This window comes from Hyposmocoma kahamanoa, unplaced genomic scaffold (genome assembly GCF_003589595.1).
Source record: "Hyposmocoma kahamanoa isolate Upper Pololo Valley unplaced genomic scaffold, ASM358959v1 120, whole genome shotgun sequence".
In the NCBI taxonomy this organism is placed as follows: Eukaryota; Metazoa; Arthropoda; class Insecta; order Lepidoptera; family Cosmopterigidae; genus Hyposmocoma; species Hyposmocoma kahamanoa.
Genome location: NW_020653415.1, coordinates 3,455,494 through 3,479,274, shown reverse-complemented (window position 1 = coordinate 3,479,274; position 23,781 = coordinate 3,455,494). Strand labels below are relative to the sequence as shown.

The 23,781-nt window shown below is 36.7% G+C and overlaps 1 protein-coding gene across 1 annotated transcript in view; it reads left to right on the top strand.

Moving 5' to 3' along the window:
• Positions 1-479: 479 nt before the first annotated feature.
• LOC113240115 (fatty acid synthase-like) overlaps positions 480-23,781 on the top strand; it is a 45,746-nt gene continuing 22,444 nt past the window's right edge. The window contains exons 1-21 of the mRNA XM_026477337.1: positions 480-583; positions 4,070-4,248; positions 8,447-8,589; positions 12,191-12,397; positions 12,636-12,822; positions 13,108-13,270; positions 13,392-13,561; positions 14,301-14,452; positions 14,873-15,056; positions 15,339-15,487; positions 15,636-15,817; positions 15,897-16,016; positions 16,123-16,232; positions 18,404-18,594; positions 18,859-19,016; positions 19,093-19,350; positions 19,434-19,548; positions 19,683-19,931; positions 20,049-20,231; positions 20,542-20,691; positions 21,790-21,908. Of these exons, the coding sequence (XP_026333122.1) occupies positions 549-583; positions 4,070-4,248; positions 8,447-8,589; positions 12,191-12,397; positions 12,636-12,822; positions 13,108-13,270; positions 13,392-13,561; positions 14,301-14,452; positions 14,873-15,056; positions 15,339-15,487; positions 15,636-15,817; positions 15,897-16,016; positions 16,123-16,232; positions 18,404-18,594; positions 18,859-19,016; positions 19,093-19,350; positions 19,434-19,548; positions 19,683-19,931; positions 20,049-20,231; positions 20,542-20,691; positions 21,790-21,908 (3,404 nt within the window). The 5' untranslated portion in view covers positions 480-548. The remainder of the gene's footprint in view (positions 584-4,069; positions 4,249-8,446; positions 8,590-12,190; positions 12,398-12,635; positions 12,823-13,107; positions 13,271-13,391; positions 13,562-14,300; positions 14,453-14,872; positions 15,057-15,338; positions 15,488-15,635; positions 15,818-15,896; positions 16,017-16,122; positions 16,233-18,403; positions 18,595-18,858; positions 19,017-19,092; positions 19,351-19,433; positions 19,549-19,682; positions 19,932-20,048; positions 20,232-20,541; positions 20,692-21,789; positions 21,909-23,781) is intronic.

Here is a 23,781-nt window from a genome sequence, read left to right as displayed (position 1 = left end):
GTGCGTGGATGTGTTTGTGTGTGCGTGTGTGTATGTGTGTGTATGTGAGTTTTCTTGAGTGTTTGTAGTATATTAATATATTAATATATATTATTATAAAAATAAATAGATATTTGTCATGTAGTTGTGTTTTTACAAAATAATTATTAACTTTATTTAATTGGATGTAGAAGATTCTCCGTATCATCATATGAGAGTTGGAGAACAATATTACTACAATATTACTTTAAAAGATACCTCCATGATTATTTTATATTTGGATGTTCTTTTCATGTGTCAAAGAAATTGAATAATTAAATATTGTTTATGCATGAAAATAGCATTCTATGGGTTACACCACTTTTGCGCTGATAGCCTCAGTTCATTGTTAGCGCTTGCTTTTGCGATAACGTATATTTAATTATTTGTATTTTCTAGATTTCTTCATATGTCTATAGTAATTTGAATGAATGAAGTGTTGTTTCAGAGTCGTAAAGATAAGCAAAGACGGCAAAACTAAGTCGTTTGACCAAAATGCGGACGGCTGTGCAAAATCTGATGCGGTGAACATGCTGCTCCTACAGAAAGCTAAGGACGCTAAAAGGTATTTAATCGTAAATCCAGCACTATCCAGATCATCATCACCATCATCAACCCTTTTGTACGTCCCGCTGCTGGGCACGGATCTCCACTCAGGCGAGGGTTAATGCCATAGTCCGCCACTCTGGCCCAATGCGTGTTGGTGCTTCACACGTTTTCCGAGTGCTGTGAACCTTCTGCGACATGCAGGTTTCATTACGATGTTTTCCTTTACCGAAAAGCTCATGGGAAACGCAAATTAAATTTCGCACGTGAATTCCGAGAAACTAGAGGTGCCCATATTTGAACCCACGGCCTCTGTTTGAGAGGCGGCCGGTCAAACCATTAGGCTACCCACGGCTACCGTCGAGGTGAAATTTATGAATTTTATTGGAATTGTACAACTTATAATTATTAATACAAAGATCGAACACTACGAAGAACATCCTTCGATCCGGCTTGACTCGAACCGGCGCCTTCCAACAAATCAATAGAAAACTGAAAAAGTTACAATTATTTAAGCGACAGTTCTAGTCAGCTGGTGGTAGATGTAAAGGTACCTGGCTGAGTGAAGAAATAGATTTGTCACAGATGGCGCTACGGCAAAAAAGTCGTTAAAAAAACCAAGAACAAAGATCTGCAACAAGCACATAGAATAATTCGAAAAGTCCACTAGTTCGTTCCGAGGCTTAACTGGCGTAGCATCTAGCTACGCCGGTTTCCTGAAAGACGATGGTTCTTAATGTTCCATCTTTGTATTAATAATTATAGCAAACTAGTGCAGTAATTTCACAAAACTAATTGAATATCATGATGGTCAAACATCGCGATATTCAATAAAAAGCTTAAAAAATTACAATTATAAAACTACCGTGCTAACAATACTAACAGTAAGTATATTTGAAATTCATATCGTCGCTGGAAAGCGATAATGCTGTAACCCGCAATACCTGCGAAAATGCTTTTTTTTGCATATTCTTGTTCCGTTTTTTTTTTGTGCTTCGGTTGGTCTGGGTCTCACGTCTCTAAAATGAAAAATAAACTCTGGACAGCATCCTTTTTTTGATAGTTTTTTCTCAATTTAACCCGCATAAAATCCGGTGTTTTTTGCGAAATATGCGTTACATCAAGAACACGTAATTGAATTTTTCTTTGCCTCTGGTTACAGCATTTTTGCATTCCCTAATATTAAAATTGTTCCACTTATAGCATTTACGTGGGTGTTATTAAGGTGTGATTTACAGCGTTTTAAAGGTCCGAGTTTCAACAGTGTAATGGGTGTTACGATATTTGAAAACAAATGTAAATAAGTACAGAAATTCTCCTTACATCATTTTATCCTTCCGTCGCTTCATGATACTGCAACTTACAGCAATCTTTAGAGACTGCGCATTGAGCAGTGAGGGTGTTGTGTGTGTTGTCCGAGTTTTTTTATAGCAAAATCGAAAGCAATTTTTCAATCATTAATGAAAATAGTATTTCTTTTCCTTATTTTATTTTATCATTTGTTTACGTTTGATCTTTTTTATTTATTCAGACCATAAGAATCAGAAATTAATGATCTACGTAAAAAAAAGGTACGATGCATTTAACTTTCTTACTTAAATGAGTAAGAATGTTAAATTATAGATAAATTTACTCCAATCACCATGATTAAAGTGATTTTAATCGACTGAGAAATCCTACTAAGTTCAAAGCTATTGTGATATGTCTAAAGTCTAAATGACTGTAGGTATGTTAAGTCATTCGTTCGTACCATAAAGTTTAATATAAAGTAAATTTAGTATAAAGTATATTCGTCACATGCTAACAAATATAAAAACACAATGTCACAAAAAAGAAGAAAATGGCTAGGTGAGTAAAAAGAGTAGAAATAGACAATTTTCTGTCGCCGAATGCTATGCTACTAGATCAAAACAACCTAAGACTGAAATTTTAAATAACAAATTACTACGGCCATCAAACGGTTCTAATGAATTGTAATCTAATCCAATGTGCAACAATCTTCCACCGGGAATAATTCAACTAGATTTAATGCCACACACTGCATTAAGAAGCTCCGGAAAATGTCACCAAAAGATGTGCAACACGCCAAATCCAAAGTAGTCTCTACAAAAGTTTGTGATCTGACGCCCACGTTTAGAAAACCCTGAGAAAAATGTATTCAACGTACCTACTGAAATGATCATAGAAATGTGTACTTTCAAAGATACCAATAATGTAGACGCGGGTTGCAGTTCCCGAACCTAACCTGCAATTGACCAGTTGCCACCCGAAAATATCGATGATGTACAACCGGGTTGCAGTTCATGGAATATGACAAAAAGTTACGACGTTATTTAGAATGTTTATTTGAAATATTTTTTTTAAATATTAAAGTCTGCTTAATCGATGAATATAGTCTGTTTTAATTTAAATTATGATTATGATAAAATGTTTCTGAATTTTTATTATTTTAGTTCATTGCCTAGTGCCTAGGAGGAACAGGGATTGTCTAATATTATAATTATAGTTGAATTTATACTAACACGTAATAATTTTAAATCGTTAACATGTAGATACTCCTTTTCCTCGTAGGTACCAAACAACAAAACTAAAATAGAAAATATTGGAACGGAAAATAGAAACTAATAATCAATAGTAAGATTAGTTGTTGATTATTATTCTTTTATAGAATTTTAAGGAATTTATAATTCATTAGTTCTAAGATCGATGTAATATGGCACACAAAGTGTCAATGATTTTGTGTTATTGTTTCAATGATTTTGTTAAAACTCCAATATTATAATTCAATTCGTTTCATTGTACTCACTGTGACCAAAGTCTTTTTCACAAAAATAAAAAAAATTGGTTATTTTTAATAATAAACATTTTAAGTCATGTAAATTGCATGTGATTTGCACTAACGCCGTTTTATTGTTAACTGATTTGGTTTAAAAAATACTCTTACAGCAGTATTGAATTTCGTACATCTTCAAGAAGTTAACATTTAAAGACCAAAAATGCGTTAAGGAGCTCTAATTCACTTACATAACTCTTAAAATACCGTAAATTGACGGCATTAGTCGCACCTTCATAAAAATTAACTGGAAAGTTACAGCATTCTTGGGGTTAAAATCTGAAAATTAAATTGTCGTAACTCACATAATAGTCATTGGGAGTAGGACTATTTGAAATTAAAGTTTATTGTTAAGAAGTCCTATTTTTTATAGGTTTATTTGCTAAATATGGCACAATAAACTCGAACCGTTTCAGAGTTATGATTTATTTCGTTTTTGGAATTTTTGGTTTGGCTCCAGTGAAAACTTGAGTTTTTGAGTGTTACAGCATTATCGCTTTCCAGTGACGATATAGACTTACTGTTACACGTACTTGTATGTACTTATCGCAAGCACGACAGAAAAGTTATATATTTATTTAATATAATTATTTATCTAAACAAGGCTAAGCACGGTACGAATGTAAATTATGTGAGTCATAAATGTGTTTATTAACTACGTGTTTTTTTTAGGATTTATGCAGAGGTAGTCCACGTGAAAAGCGAGTTCACAGAATTGCTGGAAACAGAGGTAGGCCCTAAGTTTGGGTTCTGCAGAGACTCTCAAGTTGCTGCCCGTTTCATGAACGAATTTTACACGGAAGCTGGAGTGCCTCCACACGCAGTCGAATATGTAGAAGCTTTTGGTGCAGGTTGGTTATAAGATAAATTTATTTAAATATATCTTAATCTAATACAATGCAAGAAAAACAAATGTAAATAAAGCTATGATAGCATTAAAATAAACAATAAGAAACGAACTTAAATTATACATTTTCGTAGTAAAGTTATACATTTTAATATTAGAACCTAATGTGTAATTGCGATGCCCAATCTAAATAAATCTGTGCCTGTATTTTAGGCATCTGTTTACGCGTATTTCTGTATATTACAGCTTAAAAACAAATTGTCTATTCAGTATGTTGATTTGCATTCTCGCCATATTTAAAAAATATATATAAATAATACTTAATCGTCTAAAAATATTAAAAACATATAATAATACATTCTGTTCAGTATTCTGACTAATTGTATCTAATAAAATTTTGCAAAATAAATTATGTTTAAAACGTATGCACCTCGAAACCGAGGCGCTCAAACGATACGTAAACGTTCTCGATGGATTAATTACCTACTTTTTTATATTATGATTACGTATTGTCATAATTTATTAATTATTTACAATAATTAGAGAAGTTGACTGCAAATGTTTGTTTTTTTGTAAATCAGCTTTGGTACTTACTAAGTTTAGGTTAAAACCTTAAGTGTCTACTATCACTGCCCAAGCAGCACACCTATAACTAAACATATACTATAAGATATCTAATAGAATTTAATTCGATTGAATATTTTAAGAGTTCAATTTCCCTCAAGATGTCTCGAAGAAGGTTTCTAGATAATTTAAAGTAAAAGTGGGCACAACTTTATTAGTAGATCACAAGAGTGCTTTGACAAACTATCTGTAGCTAGTGTTAAGAGTAATTCTTATCTTTTTTCTCAAGTAACCCTTCTAGAATGCTGCAAGACGATTTATAGAATGTAGACAGTTTTTATTTAGTCTTGTAGACAGTTTTTAGATAATTTATAGTCTATGATAGTTTTCTTAGTAATGCTATTTTAAAACCAAAATACTAAAGCGTTACAAACATAAGACGCAATTCTCTTAATACTAATAGATTTCAAGTTTAATGGCTTACAAAATATAAACGATCAAAATTGCAACATGGCGAAATTAGATATAATATTTCTGACTTTTTCACGCAATGTTTAATCGGTTAGAAAGCGCAAATTGACGTGCGACTTTAAATACACTGTGAAAAGTGATGTAAAACCTGCCATAAAAGTAATGCGCTCGCTAAATTTTAAATATTTATGTATAAAATATAAACTTAATAAAAATACAGTTATCGATTTTCGGTTTTAAATATTTATAGAAAGCTTAAATATACAAAATAACTCATAAAACAAACCATTTCCAAGAAGTTCTAAGCTTCTTCAAGCTAATTTCAACTTAGATTTACTTTTTAAAAAGAAAATAAATTTTTCTCGGCTACTTCATAGTCATTCTTTAAAAATAAAAACGGCGATAAGAACGTAAAGCTTTTTTTAAAACACAGTTGGGAACATTTTGTCTATAGCTTTGTCTATAGAAAAACTTTAGAATACGAAAAGATTATCTTTACTTGCTTTAGTGTAGTTGATCTTGTAGAAGAACATTCACTTCTATGAAGTTTTTATGATTGTCTACAAAACGCGATGTTTCCAAGCGATTTTTTCTTTTGACAGTATTACAAAACCTTTATAAAGTTATAGTGAGCGTATTATGCAATAAAAACTTTTCAAAACACTGTTTAAAAAAAAGCAATTGAAAAAATCCAATTTGTCGCAAAAAAAAAAACGTTATTTTGTATAATTATATGGAATGTGTTATGTATGACTAAAAAGGTGGTTAAATTACCTGTCATATAAATATAAGGAATATTTTAATGACATACCTAAATTACGTTGGAAGAAATAAAATTTTCATTACAAAATTGAGATTATTTCTTCACGCCAACCACATTTCACACAATGATTTCACTGTATTCTATTGATAAACGGCACAATACACATACACAACATTGAAGTATAGTAGTTTACGCGCTCATTTTTATTGTTTTTATCGTTTCACAACACGGCATTACTTCACAATGTTTATTTATTTGTCAACAAACAAATGCCGGCCATGACCGGCCCGAGCGTGAATTACGACTATTGTATCCAGCGTTGCCAATTTGTGGGGAATTCCCCAAATTGTGGGGAGTTTCAACTAGATTGGGGATTTTGTGGGGATTGGCGCTATGTGAGGAAAATGTGGGGATACTAACATTTTATCATTCATGCATCGCTAGTTTGATCGTTGCTGTTAGAAACATTACAAAAATAAACATATTGACGTGTTTTTCACCATTGCACATCCCTCCGTATTATTAACAAGCAGCTTAAATAGAATTATTATTAGAGCACTTGGTTCTGAATTACTTGTTCTTGTATTACCAGTCGGTGCGTGTTGAGTTCGCGATTCTTTCTCCCGCTTAGACCGGTCCCCGGTATGAAGCAAAACGAAATCAGCTATTGATAAACAAAGCCGAGCAGTTGGTACTTCCACACCACAACTTACCACTCGTCAACTTTAAATATTAAATATAGGTCGAAACTCATTGATTATTTCTAACGTTAACATAGTGTCACCAAATGCACAACAAATAATCAATTTACTTAATTTTGTAAGGCAAAGAAAAATGATTTTTTGTTCAGACTGATTACAGATTAATGTTGAATCTAATTAATATTATAATTAATATAACTGCCTCCGTGGCCGAACGGTTATCATGCCGGAATGCCAGGCAGAGCTCCCAGGTTCGATTCCCGGGTCGGGAGAAATATTTGTATGACCTACATTTATTTATCTCGTGAGTTTGGGTGTAATTTGTGGTTGTCTACGTGTGTGTCCATGGCACCCACGACACAGCTTTTCCCTAGTGCGGGGCTACGTTGAGTGTGTACGTTATTATTATTATTATTATTATTATTATTATTATTATGTTTATTATTATTATTATTAAAATAAACGATTTAAGGTCATCTAATTTTATAATTAGTTTTACTTTTTACATTCTGTTTACATTCACAGCAAACGTAATAGATTATTACATTTTGCGTTACTTAATTCTTTATTATATTTTTAAGCGATGTATTTCTAATAAATAATGAAAATTCGAGATATGGGGAATTTGTGGGGAATACGAACTTTGCTCTCCCCAAATTTGAGGATTTTAACCGTGATTTTTGGAGATTTTGAACAATTGACATTGGCAACGCTGATTATATCGAATGATGTGACTTAATATCCAAGGTTCACCACCTCTACTAGATCTCTTAATATTCTTTACTTTATCCATTTTTCATGAACTCTTACAACGTCCAATAGAGTAAAAACCGTAATTGTAGTATTTTTTTAATGAACTCTAATGAAGACGCGCTATAACGTGTTTGTCAATAAGTACAAACACTACAGAATGTCTATAAATTAAATATATCTAGAATAAACAATTGCAAAAGTTTCTGAACACTAGTTTGAAAAGCGACTTAGTTGACTTCTCAAGTTTGAAAGCGGAGACGGTTTTTGCGCGAAATTGTTCGACACTCGTAATCTTCTCCGTGTAAACTAAACGTTTCACGTCAACCCTGTAATAGCAGTTGGGGTCCATAACGAGAACTACTTGATTGTAATACAGTTCTTGTAAACAGAAAAATCTCTTGTAAAAAACAACAAACCACGCGCGTATTTCACGATAGACTTCTTAGAATTGATCAATTCTAACTAAATTGATTGCGGCGCATAAGAATGCGGCTATCCCGGAGCATGAGCACTGCGCGCTTGCATTTGAGAAAGAGATAACAACACTAGCTTCTCTGTTCTCGGTCTGCTGTTTAGTTGCACGTGACTTGCAAAAGTTAATGACCTTTGGATCATGTGATTGCGAATCGATGTTTACCGCAATTAAATAAAAAATAAGAATTTTGGAATTCGTTTTTGAGATTTACATTTTTAGTGATTTGGATTAAGTTTCGGATATAGAATAACCTCTGTAAATTTGGCGAGAATGCAAAACAACACATTGTATTTAACAATAAAAGAATTAGTAGTTACCTATAAATTAATTGTTATATAAAAATAATTATGAAACAACTTCTAGCAAGTCCTCTGTTCCATTATAAGTTTTACTCTTAAGCCAGAATTTGATGGTATACTTTTTCACCTTCACATTTAATCTTTATTATAATCTTTATCATGTTACTTCATTACAGCTGGCTCAGAGGCTGATAAAGAAGAGCTGGAGGCGATTGAGACGGTGTTTTGCAAAGAGCGCCATGAACCCCTCTTAGTCGGCAGTGTTATGTCCAACATCGGGTACACACAGGCAGCTTCTGGCATTTCTGCGATTACTAAGGTAGGTGGAAACTTATAATGACCGACCAATAATCTGGACCTGCATCGCCATAGTGATGTATACCTAGTATAGGTTTTTAATATAATGTCAGTTATTTATCATATTGAAGAAGTATTGCTCAGTGGCATAGTGTTCAGGATTATGGGTGTTATATAAGAAAGTCTCGAATGAGATTCAAATTTTTCCGTAAGTACGACCAATTTCAGAAACGGACTAGCAACAATAATAGATAGTAATAACAAGTAGTAGAAGAGCTGTGAAAGAGTTCATTCAAGGAAGGACTACCACGTTACCTATTTCTGTTGCCAAGCAGAGGGTAGTATAAAGTTTTGAAAGGTTAGGGTGCTGGTGAAGTTACAGGCTCATGGGACTTGCCTACTTATGACACTGCAACTGCTATGAACAGGCGTGTCGCTTACCACCAGGTGCATAACTTGTTCGTCCCGTCACTTGGTATCATAAAAAAACTTTACTAAATTGGTTCTAGTTAGATATTTTGGGTAAGTGACCTGAGAAAAAATTTCGTTACTCCGGTACTCGTAATACTGGGATTCACTAGTTTTGTTTTAATAAATAATAGACTCACGCTTGGTCACAATCTCACCTGGTGTTAAGCAACGAAGTGACCGACGATGGTACGCGTTTGCCTATAAAAATCCTATTCAGTCTAGCCTCGAATAGCCCCAAATTGTACTTTTCTGGAAAAACAGATGCCGGTAGAGTATTCCACTCCTTTGCCGTGCTTATCAGAAAGGGGCAAGCAAAGCGCTTAGAGTGAATGGGATGAAGCCAATCAACGACAGAAGGATGAAGTGTTCCGCACCTTCCAGTTGACCGAAGGAGGAACGGTGAGGGTGGAACTAAATTGAAAAGTTCCTGCGCACACTTCGCGAAATGTATCTGATAGAAAACCGACAAGCAGGCTACTTTTCTGTGATGGACGAGATTTTGTACTTTCGACTCCTCAAGACAATTGTTGTTAATAAGTCTCTTTGCTTTTCGCTCCACCGAGTCCAAGGCAGCTAACTGGTAATGGGCAGAGCCGTCCCAAAGGTGGCAGCGGTACTCCATACACGATCGAACTTGTGCTTTGTACAGCTTTAAAAGCTGTTCAGGTGTGAAGTACCGCCTGACCTTGTATAGTATGTCTAGTTTTTTGGCAGCAGTTTTTGCCAAGCACTCGATCTATCGCCCAAAGTTGAGGTTGGATGATAAGTCCAGACCAAGTAGTTCAAGGCGGTCACTTATCGACACGGACATATCTCGGAAAGTCGGAGTCAGGTGTAGGGCATTGCCTTTGATGCGAAAAGACACGCCTGTGTTTTAGCCATATTTAAACCTGACTCTGTTTGCGTCTACCTAGTCGGAAACCGCTCTCAGGCTCAGGTTCAACCAGGTGACCATCGCCTCTCGTTTACACCGGATCTCTTCATTGTTGTTCGAGCATCTGGCACATAACTCTGTACCTCTGTGAGTGTGTGTGTAAATCGATTCCATCGTATGCTCTCCGTGATATATCTTGTAAAATACCAATAAGCAGGCAACTTTACGGCAGTGTTCAAGGCTCTGCAGCTTCGCCTTCACTAATTCCGAGTCACCTATAAGCCTCTTGGCACTATTGTTAATTGAATCCAAGGTGGCCAGTTGGTATGTAGCAGAGCCATCCCAAAGGTGGCAGCAGTAATCCATGCACGTCCGGACTTGTGCTTGGTACAGCTGGAGCAACTGTCCCGGTGTAAAGTAACGCCTCAAACCTATTCCAAGTAGCTGGAGACGGTCGGCTATCAGTATGGATATATCACGAAAAGTCGGAGTCAGTTCAAAGGGACTCCGTTTTGTGGAGAATAGACACGCCACGCCTGAGTTTTGGTAGCGTTAAATTTGACAAGATTGGCATCGCTCCAATCGGAGACTGCCTTAAGTATCAAATCCAAACTACTAACCATAGACTCTCGACAAGACTGACTTTCCTCTCCACTGACCCTTGCATCCTATGCAACCTATCTCCAACTGTGCTGTCATCAGCATACACTAAAGTACCAGGAATTAACATATCATTGATTGAAAGAGAGTTGCAGACAGTACTGAACTCTGAGGAACTGTGGTCTCTATCGCCAAATGTTCGGAAGAGTAGCCTTCTAAGACTACTCGAATCTAATGTTCGCTCAAGAACTCCGAGAGAAGGAACTAAGAGGGAAGCTTACTTAAAAGGCTTGTGTGTCAGATCAAAGGCTTTAGAAATGTTCAAGGACACTGCAAGTACTTGCTTTTCTATAGCCTACCTCCATATGTGACAGGCATACACAAAAAGATCCCCAGTAGATCACGCTCGTCGGAATCCGTATTGGCGATCACTGAAAAGGTCGTTGTCTTCAAGGTACGACAGAAGACGGTTGATGAGTACACGTTCCATAGTCTTGCAGAGTATGGAAGTGTATGGATAGGTCTATAGTTGACAGGATCAGCTCTGTTTCCTTTTTTTTGGCACAGGTTGCACATTTGCAAGCTTCCATGACCTGGGAATTACACCAGTCTCATGTGAGAGGCGGTACAGGCGTGTGAGAACAGGAGAAAACTCAGGCGCACAGTTACGTACGACTATTGCTGGAATTCCACCTTGCCCGCTAGCTTTATTCACGTCTAGATTCCGCAGAGTTCTAAGTACCTCTTTTTAGCGTCGGATCTTCAGAAGTGAAGCACAGGTGCCGCCATGCCATACGAGTAACATGGATAACATGCAAAGAAGTGCCGCATCGCATCCCAATCTGCTGACTTGTATCGCCACATTCTCCTAGTACCTCTCGTACTGAGAACGGGTGGGGAGTGGACAGATACAGATTTCACCAGGCAGTGATCGGATGTCCCTAGTGGGGACGAGACCGATACTTGATAGGGGTCTGGATTGTTTGTCAGCAGAAGATCCAGGCAACTGGCTGTGTGGTCGTCAACGTCCAGTACCCGGGTAGCGCAACTCACCAGCTGGGTGAGATCTACCGATAGAGTAAATGCTCGCGCCTCTCTTCCAGCGTGGTCGGACTTTTGTTATGGGAACAACCATTTCTGATGATGGGTATTAAAGTCCCCCAAAAGACAAGTTGCGCTTTAGAATAGATGCGCTTTAGGAGAAGACTGTTGTTGGACTGTTTCTGCAGAGCAGCAGAGATAGTTGAACGGCCTAGTCGTCTTCGGGGCTCAAGCATGCGACCGGCACACACTGGCGTAGACAATTTATTCTAGTCCAGTGTCTACCAGAACCCACATTACGGAGAGATTAGGGTTTTCGAGGTCACGGAGACACGGAACCTATCCTACCCTCCGCGTCCAGGTTCCCAGAACAACAACAAGGGAGCACTGAGATCCACTAAATCAATGCAGAGAAACTACTCTGGGCGTCAAGTGCCTACTCAGGGCGTCAAACCGGAACATAGCCATAGCTGCTTGGCAGCTTGGCTTGGCCCAAAGGGTAGTACAAAGTTTGAGTTCAGGTTGGTAATTGTCAATTAATGATTGTCATGTTGTTGTTGTAATAGAATACTGTATGAACCATTGTGACGTTCATATTGGCTACACGTAATCTTTGAACTTTCATCTGTTTTATCAGGTTATACTAGGCTATCAGAGAGCCGAGTTGGCCGCCAACATGCACTGTACAACTCCTCGTCAAGACATAGAGGCTATCCGCGACGGGCGTATGAAAGTCGTCACTGAGCACACTCCGATCAATCCAATAGCTTACGTAGCTGTCAACAGCAATGCGGTCACTGGAATTAACGCCCACGCTCTGCTTAAGGGCTACTATAAGCCTAAGGTACAATACCTTTTTGAACCTTCTGAAACTGAGGACAATAATAGACATTTAATTATCTATGGTCTACACAGCATGGTTATTGGCTGTATATCAGGAATACAACTGCCAGTATTACATTTACTTCAATAAGTTCTTTCACTGATTCGATATTTTATGTAGTTGAGCTTCGAATTGTTGAGTTGTTATTTTGTCAATAAATTGGAATTTATACAACTTTAAAGGACGATATTCTCAACAGGACCGAAATCGTTACAAGTGTAACTTTCCGCGCCTAGTGACGATTTCAGCAAGACAAGACATAAATATCCAAAACACCCTCAATGACTTGAAGAACCGACCGATCGATCCTGAAGAAATTGCCCTGTTCCACAATATACACAAGCACAGGATCTCTGGTTATTTAGGCAGAGGCTACATTATTCTAGGTATGAAGCACATTGCAATATTTTCTTAAACTGGTCTACGCTGGCGCTGCAATCAGTGGTCTCGATTTAAGGTTCTAGCGAGTTTCACTTAGTGGGAACTATCTGGCAATAACCCAGACGATTATGAAAACAAATTGTAGAATGAAAATTTTAACCACATGGTTCAAGTCATAAGCCAATTTTTTCCTCCGCCAGTGATATATTACCCTGTACAGCAAACTTAAGATACTTTCTGAGTGAAAAGTAATGTGAGGTACAAAATATATTACGCCTTTCAAATTACAGATACCGATGAGGAACAGAAGACAGTGTGCCTTGAAGAAACGGTGGCTGTCTTTGACGATACCAAGCGCCCGCTCTGGTACGTGTACAGCGGAATGGGCTCACAGTGGGCAGGCATGGGAGTGCACCTTATGCGTATTCCCATCTTCGCCGCCGCTATTGAGCGGTACGTAAAATCCTCATTTTAGGCAATGTGTTTTCAAGATTTAACTATTTCGCTCAATTTTATAAGTTCTATGGCGGTTCGTAGTTGATCATACTTAAAATTACCACTAAATTATTTTCAGCTGTCGTATTGCCCTAGAGCCAAAAGGTATCGACATCGTGCACATAATCACGTCCCCGGACAAGACGATTTTCGACAATATCCTGAACTCTTTCGTTGGCATCGCTGCCATACAGATCGGTCTGACAGATGTGCTCAAATCTATTGGACTTGAACCAGACAAAGTCATAGGTGTGTAAACTATTTATATTTCTCGAGTAAAACAACAACTCAGTTCCAAAAGTGGTAACTGCCGCTGAGAACATAGATAAAGTGCAGATCCTCAATGGAAATCACGACCCTCAGCATTCTAGGCAGACGAGGACATCTAATAACACTAACATCTAAACACTATGAAAGAAGAAAAGAAAGAAAAAGAAATTATTTTGTTAAATTTTTATTGAATTGATATTCAATTTTTTTTGTGAAATGACTCCACTAGTTTGTTATAATTATTAATACAAAGATAGAACACTCAGAAAAAATTCCTTCGATCCGGTCGCATTCGAACGGACGTCTTCTTGCATACCGTGCCAGACGAAATACCAACTAAGCCACGGAACGAACCAACGAACCTCACGAATTTTTCTATCTGCTTGCGTCGTGTCTTTGTATTTGGTTTTTCAACGACTTTTTAGTCGTAGCGCCATCTATGAGAAATCTATGAAAGACTTATCACCCAGTTAGTACCTTTACCGCTACCAGTCCTGGTGAGAGATGTCGCTATTCACTGTATTAATTAAATTTTTATTGAATTGATATGCAATTTTTTTTTGTGAAATGACTCCACTAGTTTGTTATAATTATTAATACAAAGATAGAACACTCAGAAAAAATTCCTTCGATCCGGTCGGATTCGAACCGACGTCTTCTTGCATACCGTACCAGACGCTATACCAACTAACAACAATAAAATAAAAAATATTAACAGGTCATAGCGTAGGCGAGCTGGGTTGCGCATACGCCGACGGTTGCTTCACTGCTGAGGAGATGATCCTTTCTGCATACAGTCGTGGGCTGGTCTCAATTCAAACGCCTTTCATTCACGGCTCTATGGCTGCGGTGGGATTGGGATGCGAGAAGGTAACCTCAACTAACTCTTGATGTAGTTAATTCCTCAATTAATCAATTTCATAAATAAATCACAGATGTACCTAAGAAGTTTCTAACTATACTAGGCTGAAGTTAGGATAGGTGATAGGCTAGGATAGGATTTGTTTCCACCCTATGGACATATAGGTAGAGATATATTCGATTGTTTATTCAACTCCTTGTATTTTTAAATTTGTAAGACGTATATTTGGAACAATTGAAAATCGTATTTCAACTAATCTGTCAAAAATCTTTGTTGAAAATTGTACCTTATTACAAAGCATTTGAAATTTACGGTTTAAAATAGAACGATTTGAATAAGTATGCCAACATATAGCCGAGATGATGATTGTGAATAGAAACGTACTATTTTTTAAAAAGAATTATAAATCTGTCCATAAAATTTGACAGGTGTTAGAAATGCTTCCACCGGAAATCGAAGTGGCATGTCACAATAGTTCCGAGTCAAGCACCATATCAGGGCCGTCTGATATAATGAAGAAATTCGTTGCCAAGTTGAGAGCTGAGGGCATCTTCGCCAAAGAGGTGCCGTGCTCCAATATCGCTTACCACTCGCGATACATTGCTGAAGCTGGTCAGTTTTTTCTTTTTTTTCTAATTTAAAATTTTGTTGCTCATATTTTACCAAGTAATTAATGATAATTTTGAAAATATGTATGTAATTATGCTTAGAATATTATTATTGTATAAAGCATTTTTTGTGATCAATAGGTTGTTGCATCCTTACCTTATACGTCTCGCTCTTAAGAAATCAGCCTAGTTATCAACAATTGTAGCTAAATCGAGGTTTCAATTTAAACAATTTTATGTCTCAGCTGTCTTGCCTGCATTGAACTGAATATTTTTATTATTTTAGGTCCTGGTCTCCTGAAGTATTTGAGTGAAATAATCAAGGATCCAAAGGAGCGCAGCGAGCGATGGGTGTCAACGTCAGTACCTCAAGAAAAGTGGGGAGAGCCTACTGCCAAATATTCTTCTGCAGAATACCACACTAATAACCTACTGGTATAATTTAGTTACCTATATTATAATTTTTACCACCAGATATTGCTTTGCTGAGATAATGACTCATATATTAGACATGTGTACATATATTATGTATCAGGAAATTGAACTTGTATCCAGTGAATATATATAATAAAATTTCATTCAGAATCCAGTACTGTTCGAAGAGACTGCTCAATTGATACCAACGAATGCGGTCCTCGTAGAAATTGCTCCTCACGGTTTGTTGCAAGCTATCTTGAAGAGATCGATGCCCAGCTGCAACAATATCCCTCTCACCAGACGGGGGCATCCCGACAACGCGATAATGGTTCTTGATGCTATTGGCAAGTGAGTCCGAAGTGTGATACTAGCATATCATTTCGTCGATGGTGATACTGTATATGATTAACCACTAACTACTTTGCAGACTATTTATCGACGGATACAACCTGGATATCGCCGCTCTGTATCCAACAATACAGTTCCCCGTCTCCACAAACACACCGATGCTGTCTCATTTTGTTGAATGGGCTCACACTGAAAAATGGTACCTGTTGCTTTTGATATTATTCGTAAAGCATACAATAATTCCATGGTAAAACTGCTGGCTAATACATAGCAAACATCATTTGAGCTAAAAGTTAATGTAACAGGAATGTGCCACTCTACAAAAAGGGATCGACGCAAAAAAATCCAATATGCAATTTCGTGCCATCGATCTTCGACGATGAACACAGCTATTTACAAGGACATGTGTTAAGAGGTAACCTGATCTTTCTCATAATAAAAGTTAAAAAAAAAAATAGATTTGCTATGAACAAAAATATAGAACTTGCAACTGTTTAGGACAGACGGTAGCGGCTGCCAACGGTTGACTGCCTCCGTGGCCGAACGGTTACCATGCTGGACTGCCACGCAGAAGTCTCGGGTTCGATTCCCGGGTCGGGAGAAATTTTTGTGTGGCCTACATTTATTTATCTCGTAAGTTTGGGTGTCACTTGTGGTTGTCTATGTGTGTGTCCATGGCAGCCGCGATACAGACTTCACCTAGAGCAGGGCTATGAGTGTTTGTGTGCGTTATTTTAAATAGGTACGTAGTTGTGGGCATCAACCCTTCTAGATTTAGTTACTCTATTGGGGATAAAGACGAGTAAAACAAAATATACAATGTGTAACAGGGAGGTCTGGTGGTAGATTTCAAGTTTATATTCTACTGAGTGTACATGTTATTTACAAAAATTCCAAATTTCAATCAGCTGATGTCACTAACACTAGACATTTGCATTGCATAGTCTTGTGATGAGACGATTAATTTGTAATCGTTGTAATTGTACATAATTTCATTCATTGAATTTATTCTTTATCGGTCTCTTTGCAATGAACGTTACCTACGCCGAAGAGTAGATTTTTGACGGCGCTGAAAATATTTAGTTTTTTTTAAATATTGTTTGGTTCTGTGAATATTACCAGTTAAAAGGGTTTTTTGTTTAAAAAAATGAAAACTACACTTGGTTTTATAAAAAATAAAACAGAGTTAATGCACGTTCTAATTGGTGTACCTATTTTTTTTACAGTATTGTAAATGTACTTATAAGAATTTCTTCTTTCTGTAAAAATACTAATACCTGAAATAGTTCTCAAGGCTAATTAGAGTAAAGTGGAAACCACTTTCCAGTGGGAATTCCACAGTATATCATCACTATTTCAACTCGAAAAGTCGAGACTCGTCCTTAATGAAATCAAACGTAATTTGTTACCAGACAATTATGATTTTTGAATTTTTTGACTAGTGCTTGTTGTGAGGACTAGAAACGCTCGCTCCATTTTCTTTTATTTATATGTGGCAAATGTGAAGATTACTCTGGAATGATACTGTGCATTGCAACTGGTATGGCGTGTTGCTTGCCACCAGGTGCACGACTTGTTCGTCTGTCGTGTATTATAATAAAAGTACGGATGCCAGGTTATTAAGAGCTATTTGTCGACGGCGTCTTAGGAGATCAACCATTTCTGGAGTATTTTCGGGGGATGGTGGTACGACTACAAATTTATAGAGTGTTTCCAGGATCCAAACATAGACGATAAGGTGAACGTCAAAAACGCGCAGTGTAAAAGAGCTCTCTTGACGAGAAGGCGCATTGAAATGGCTTTCGTTCGGTTCTCCGTAGAGAGTGAGCTTTTCCATGTACTTACGGCTTCAGGGGCGATTTGAGCCGTATCTGTAAATGTGCGCTGGTTGTGCATATGCGCTGTGTGCAGTGAGTTGGTATGTATGTAGTACTACTACACATCATGAACGGTGAATTATAATAAGTACGTAACGAGCGCAATGAACAGTATGTACTGATGTATATTTGTCGAGAACAAATACGTAATTATAAACAACTATAATCCCGAAACAATTGTGTGTATACAAAGATTTGTTTATATTACAACGGAGCATTTATCTCCTACCTATTGCACCACTTATCTCCTACTGTATTAAAATTGTACGTAAATACAATGTGTACATGTACACGTTTACATGAAAACCTGACTTGGCAATAAATTGATACTGTTATGTATCTAATAAATATTTGGCTTAATATCTACGTAAGTAACTGCAACTGAAAGGATTCAAAATAACGTAAACTGACAGCATTTCGTTTTCGGGAAAGGTCCTGCACTTCGTATGAAAGAAGAAGTTATGATAGTTGACATGTCCATGAATGATTTCTTTTTAAAGAATGAAATTAAAAATGTGTAAAATTAACTAATTTAAAATTCAATCAAGTTTGTAGTAATTAATTTTTGACAGAAATTTTGCATTTTGGGTACTTATAATGGACTACATCTTTCTGTTACACTTTGTGTAAATAGCAAAAGATGAAACGTGAAAATGAAAAGATTTATGTCAGTGATAACGGTACAATAATATAAATTGATATTTTCCAGGCAAGAACCCGTTACCGTTTGCGGCGGCAATAGAAGCGGTATGGGACACGTACGCAATGATTCAGGGCTCACCACGGCGACAGTTACAAGTCGAACTCCGTGATGTGTGTCTGTTTGTGCAGCCGCCGCTGCATGCAACGCGAGCGACGCGCTTGCGCGTTTATTATTTCCGCGGTAGCGGCAAATTTGAGGTAAACACTAGCACCGTCACAACATTGTAAATCATATGTTAACAAATGCCATATCTTCGCTATGTCGAGAAGCGACTTTAATTTGCTGTAGTACAAATAAATAACCCTGTAGACGCCAATGATAAAGCGACAGTATCTGGAAAAATAACAGAGATACAGCTGAAATCGTCAACAATTGTAGTTGGCTCGAGATTTTTATAAAGTTCGTTTCAGTCTGTCTTTTAAAGTACAGATTTGCAAGGCCATTTACGTCTATAATTTCAGGTACATAATGAAATGGGGCTTGTAGCATCGGGCTTTATCGACAAAGGTCTTTGTCTTGATATGGAACATTTCCGAAGCGCATTTGAGTCAAAAGAAACGATGGATCTTGTTTCTGACGATGTGTATCAACTCTTTCACGAGAAGGATTACCAATATGAGTAAGACAATTCAAATGTACGTACTATATATTTCTGTAAAAATATTATGTATTTTTTAAACAAATTACTTTTTCAGAGGTGAATTCCGCTCTATTCACAGAGCAAACTCGTCGTTTACTGAAGCTCAAATAATCTGGAAAAACAACTGGGTAACTTTATTGGATGGAATGCTACAGTTGGATAACTTGAGGCAATCGCACTCTTCTTTCTCTACACCCACTAAAATTAGGAGGATTATGATAGACAATAATAGGGTGACAGACGACAATATAATAAAGGAACACGATAAAAAATTGCTAGTAGCTCAAGTTTTCGAGAAATATGATTACATGAGGTAACTTTCTTAAATATATACATATATATAAGTTCTGTTTAGTCTACAAAGTTTATCTTTTTATATGAAGTTATAAATTCCAGATGCGGTGGTATTTTATTAGAAAGTATTAGGTACCAAGAAATATCGATTACAGATGAAATTTCAGCCAATCTGGAGATTGTAGAATTTGTTCCCCACTTTGATGCTGATATCGATGTAAGTATGATCAAACATATTCTTGGTGCATATAAACTATTCATATGAAACATTAAGCTATCCGTATACGGTATTTTTTCATCGAATGACGATAGAAGACTTAAAAGTCAAAGTAAGCTTATAATACATTTCAGACAGCCGTCGCCTGGAAAGTTTACTTGCAAATAGTATCCGAAAATATCAACAAGGGTACTATCAATATAGTGGGAATTACAAATCAAGCGAAGGATACGTTTTGCGACCTAAAAGTTGGCCTCCATAGCATTGCTGGAATAAGTTTTAACTATAGCGAAATAAGTACGGATAAGATGTTGACACTGGAGGAAAATTTTCTTTCTGAAACTGATTTGGTCCTGGTTCAGAACCTATCGTTGGATGAACACGTAAGCTTTTATAATAATATTAATTTTGTATATGTATCGTTAATTGCAGCAATGAAATTCTATGCATTTTGAATAATAAAATATGACAGCTTAAACATTGTTGTACGGTGGTTGCAGATGGGCCAAATACTATACCGTGTATTGAAACGAGACACTTTCATCGTGAATCGAGAAGAGACTGTCAATGATCGCGTACGACCATCAGCTCTTTACAGTGTGCTGTCTTCACACAGCATAAATAATACAAAACTGGAACTGTTGAAATGGAGACCCACACACGTGGCTTCAGAGTCTGCTGTTGTAACTGTCCGTACAGCTTTTGACTTAGATTACCTGGCAAAGACCCGATTATCTCTTTCGTTTCGTACCAAGCTCGTAATTTTGTCTCCGTACCCCTCTGTACCGGGATTAAAAACCATTGTAAAACAGTGGAGAAAAGAAACAGATCAGCCCATTTATCTGGTTTCTGTAACCGACCAAGATAATATGGAACAATTACCTGATACAAATCTGGCGTTTAGTGTATTGTGTAATGTGAGTATTTATACTGGTTTTATACGAAAATTGATCCTTTCTAGTCCACGTTAAATCTGTTATTTTGTTCCATTAGGGTATTTGGGGTGGTGAGTATTACTTGCCATGCCCTGAAGTGAAAGCAGTGGAAAATAGAATGGTACTTCAAAGCGGTCACGTTGGAGATATTAACTCTATGTTCTGGACGGAAACCTCAGACGTTGAAAATTCTAAATTGAAGGTTGTGGTACGTCACTTAAATTTTAAATTTCAATGGTTATTAATACTTAAGGAAAAGTGGAATATTACAGTAGGTATACGTACAATACAGTACAGAATGCTTTATTTCATTCAAAAAGGTGTACAAGTAGTTTCATTTCATGTAAATTACAAGTTCCTTAGTGAGAGCTGGAGTCTATACTAGCTTGGGGACCTGTATTACATATGTATCTCCAGGCGAACTCCCTCTCAACATCATATTAAATAAATGAAAATCACAAATTTAATTAAACCGCAGCACAGTAAGCGACAAAACGCATAAAATATATTCGAGTACAGTTATATTTATTTATATTCCGCTCTGCACAAGGGTGAATATTAAGGATTTTGTTTATCTTTTTAAAAAGATAACGCTGTGCACAGCTAGTGGATACTGTAACCGAAGGACAGGCAGCTTACCATCAGGCGCACGACTTGATCGTCCCGTCACTTGATGTTATAAAAAAAAGGACAGACAGTGTGTTTACGCCGAACCGTGTTAATTTTATTAGAGTGAGCCGTAGGGGATTTGGAGCTGCGTGGTCGAAACTGTTTGCAATTGTTTGTAGTACAGTCCCATATCATCCTACATAAGTTTTTTTTGTTTATAGTGCCCCTCCCTATCAACCTCTTGGTTATGCGGAAGGGCACTACTTGCCGTCGTCTTCCCGTCGAACCCGTAGTCTCTCCGGAAAACCCTATCTCTCGGGTCAGTAGATAGTGACCAGTAGGGACTTGTAGTACAGTAACAAACTAACCAACTTAGTAGCAGTAGAGCTCCTTGTGAGGGAGTTCGTCTAGGCAAGTACTGCCACGATACCTATTTCTGTCGTCAAGCCTTAATGTGAGAATTACTGCGTTCGGGTTTTGAAGGGTGAGGGTGATGGTGAATTTATAGACATATGTAACTTGTCAACTTATGTTCCGGAGTGACGCACGTAGTGACACTGCGCCTCAGATCCTTGCTATTTAAAGCTCTGAGTTGCACTACAAGTGTTACGGACAGGCGGGTCGTTTACCCTGCACGTGCACGACTTGTTCGTTCCGTCACTCGGTATCATAAAATAAAACTAATTTTTATCTACAGGTTCATTACGCAGCGTTGAGCAATTTGGACATGCAAAAAGCAACCAGTGTGGTTCCAGTCATAACTGATCATCTTAACAGCAATTGCTACGGAATGGACTTCAGTGGAGTGACTGAGACGTAATTTAATTATAAAAATTTGAGCTTATTTTTTTACCTTTTCGAATGCCAAAAAACGCAAAGTAAAACGAACCTTAGTATACAAGGTGCAACGGAATAACCGACAAAGCCAAAAGTATTATTTGAAGAACGTTACACACATGCGTTTTATTTACTTTAAACGTTTTTATTTTCAAAACATTCCAAAAATTATCATTAAAATGCTAATTTTATGCGTTTCGACAACCCTAACAACCCAGACGCATAACATTACTTACTACACGTACCGTACGCGCGTGTCCTTGGACCACGTAAAATGAAAAAAGGTAGGTAGGGGAGAGTATGGGGCTGCACGTTCCGATTTTCAAATAACTTGGAAGTTTTTATACTGAAAATTAAGGGTTTGATTTTCAATATCTTATCGCTTTTTGTAAATATTACAGTCACTTCCACTAATATCTCAATAGTTTTTTTACAGAGGTAAATTTTTGACAAATTTCGGAGCGGAACATTCAGTCCCGCATTGGGGCGCGTCGTTCCGCCTTTGAGGCAAATTGTTCCGCTTAGATTATGACAGGACAGCAAAGATTTTCTTAAATAAAATAACCTTTTTAATAATTGCATGCAGGCATTGACATTACCAACAAATGGACATCGGGTCTAATACAAAAACACGAAAAAAACTGGAAACTTAACAAAATGCACCATATTTAGCTTCGACTAAAAATTACTTGAACGCAAGAGTAATGGAGTAGCCTTTCTCGTAAATATTAATTAATTTTATGTATTTTATTATATATATTATTATGTCTAATTCTGTACAAATTCACTTAAAGATAATAATAAAGAGTTGCGTAGATACAAACAACAACACACACGTACAAATGTTACTACAAATGTTAAAATAAGCGTGTACTATAAGAAATGTACCGATATTCCAACTAAACGTAAACTCAAATATCCGTAATTCCAAAAACCGCTTTATAATAAACCGATACGCTTTCGAATAATTTTGATGCTTTTCACAAAGAGAAAATTAGTTTTGTTTTGTAATCTTCCTAAAAAAATACATTTGACATTATGAAAATTCGAGCTAACGTTATTTCGGGCAAATGCATTTTCTGACTTCGATAGGTGAATCCCAAGCCGTAACACGAGTACAACAATATTTTGTTAGTTAATGCTAACGTTTAATAAAAAAAATCTTTTAGAAATAAGATTAAAATCAAAGCGACTCTATAGTTTCTTTGTCCTAAATATTTCAGTTGCTTGTGGTTCGAACAATTGAAAACAACCAAGAAATTTATATACAAGCTTCTTGAAACTGACGCAATGGGTCTCTTTCCATATTTTGCGCATGCAATGTGTAGAAAAAGGACAGTTAGCTATTTGATTATTTTGTGCTTTTGTAATTTATATTTACGATTCATATTATATATATAAATTGAATATTACAAAACTGTACAAAATAACTCTTTTAAATGAGAACTATGATAACACAATTCGTTTAGTGAAAATATGATAAAAATCCTGTTTCTACACTTAACTGTAGTAACTTTTAAAAGTTATTATTATTGGTAGGTACTGCATGATTGACAACCGCGCTGTCAGTCGAACAAACGAAGACTGTTGCGCGATTGACGCTCTGTATGCGATTTTAACGCCCTAAAGGTGCGGACACTTTTTAGCGCGCACCCGACGTCCATTTATTGGTAGGTCAATGCATGTAGGTATGTAATGTTTATGTTACGCACAACGAAACTTAAAAAAACAAGTACATTCTTATTCATCAGTAACATTATTCATCGCTCATTTCTTCATCTAATTCACTGATGAGACACACGTAAGTGACTAATAATAATAATAATAATAATAATAATAATAATAATAATAA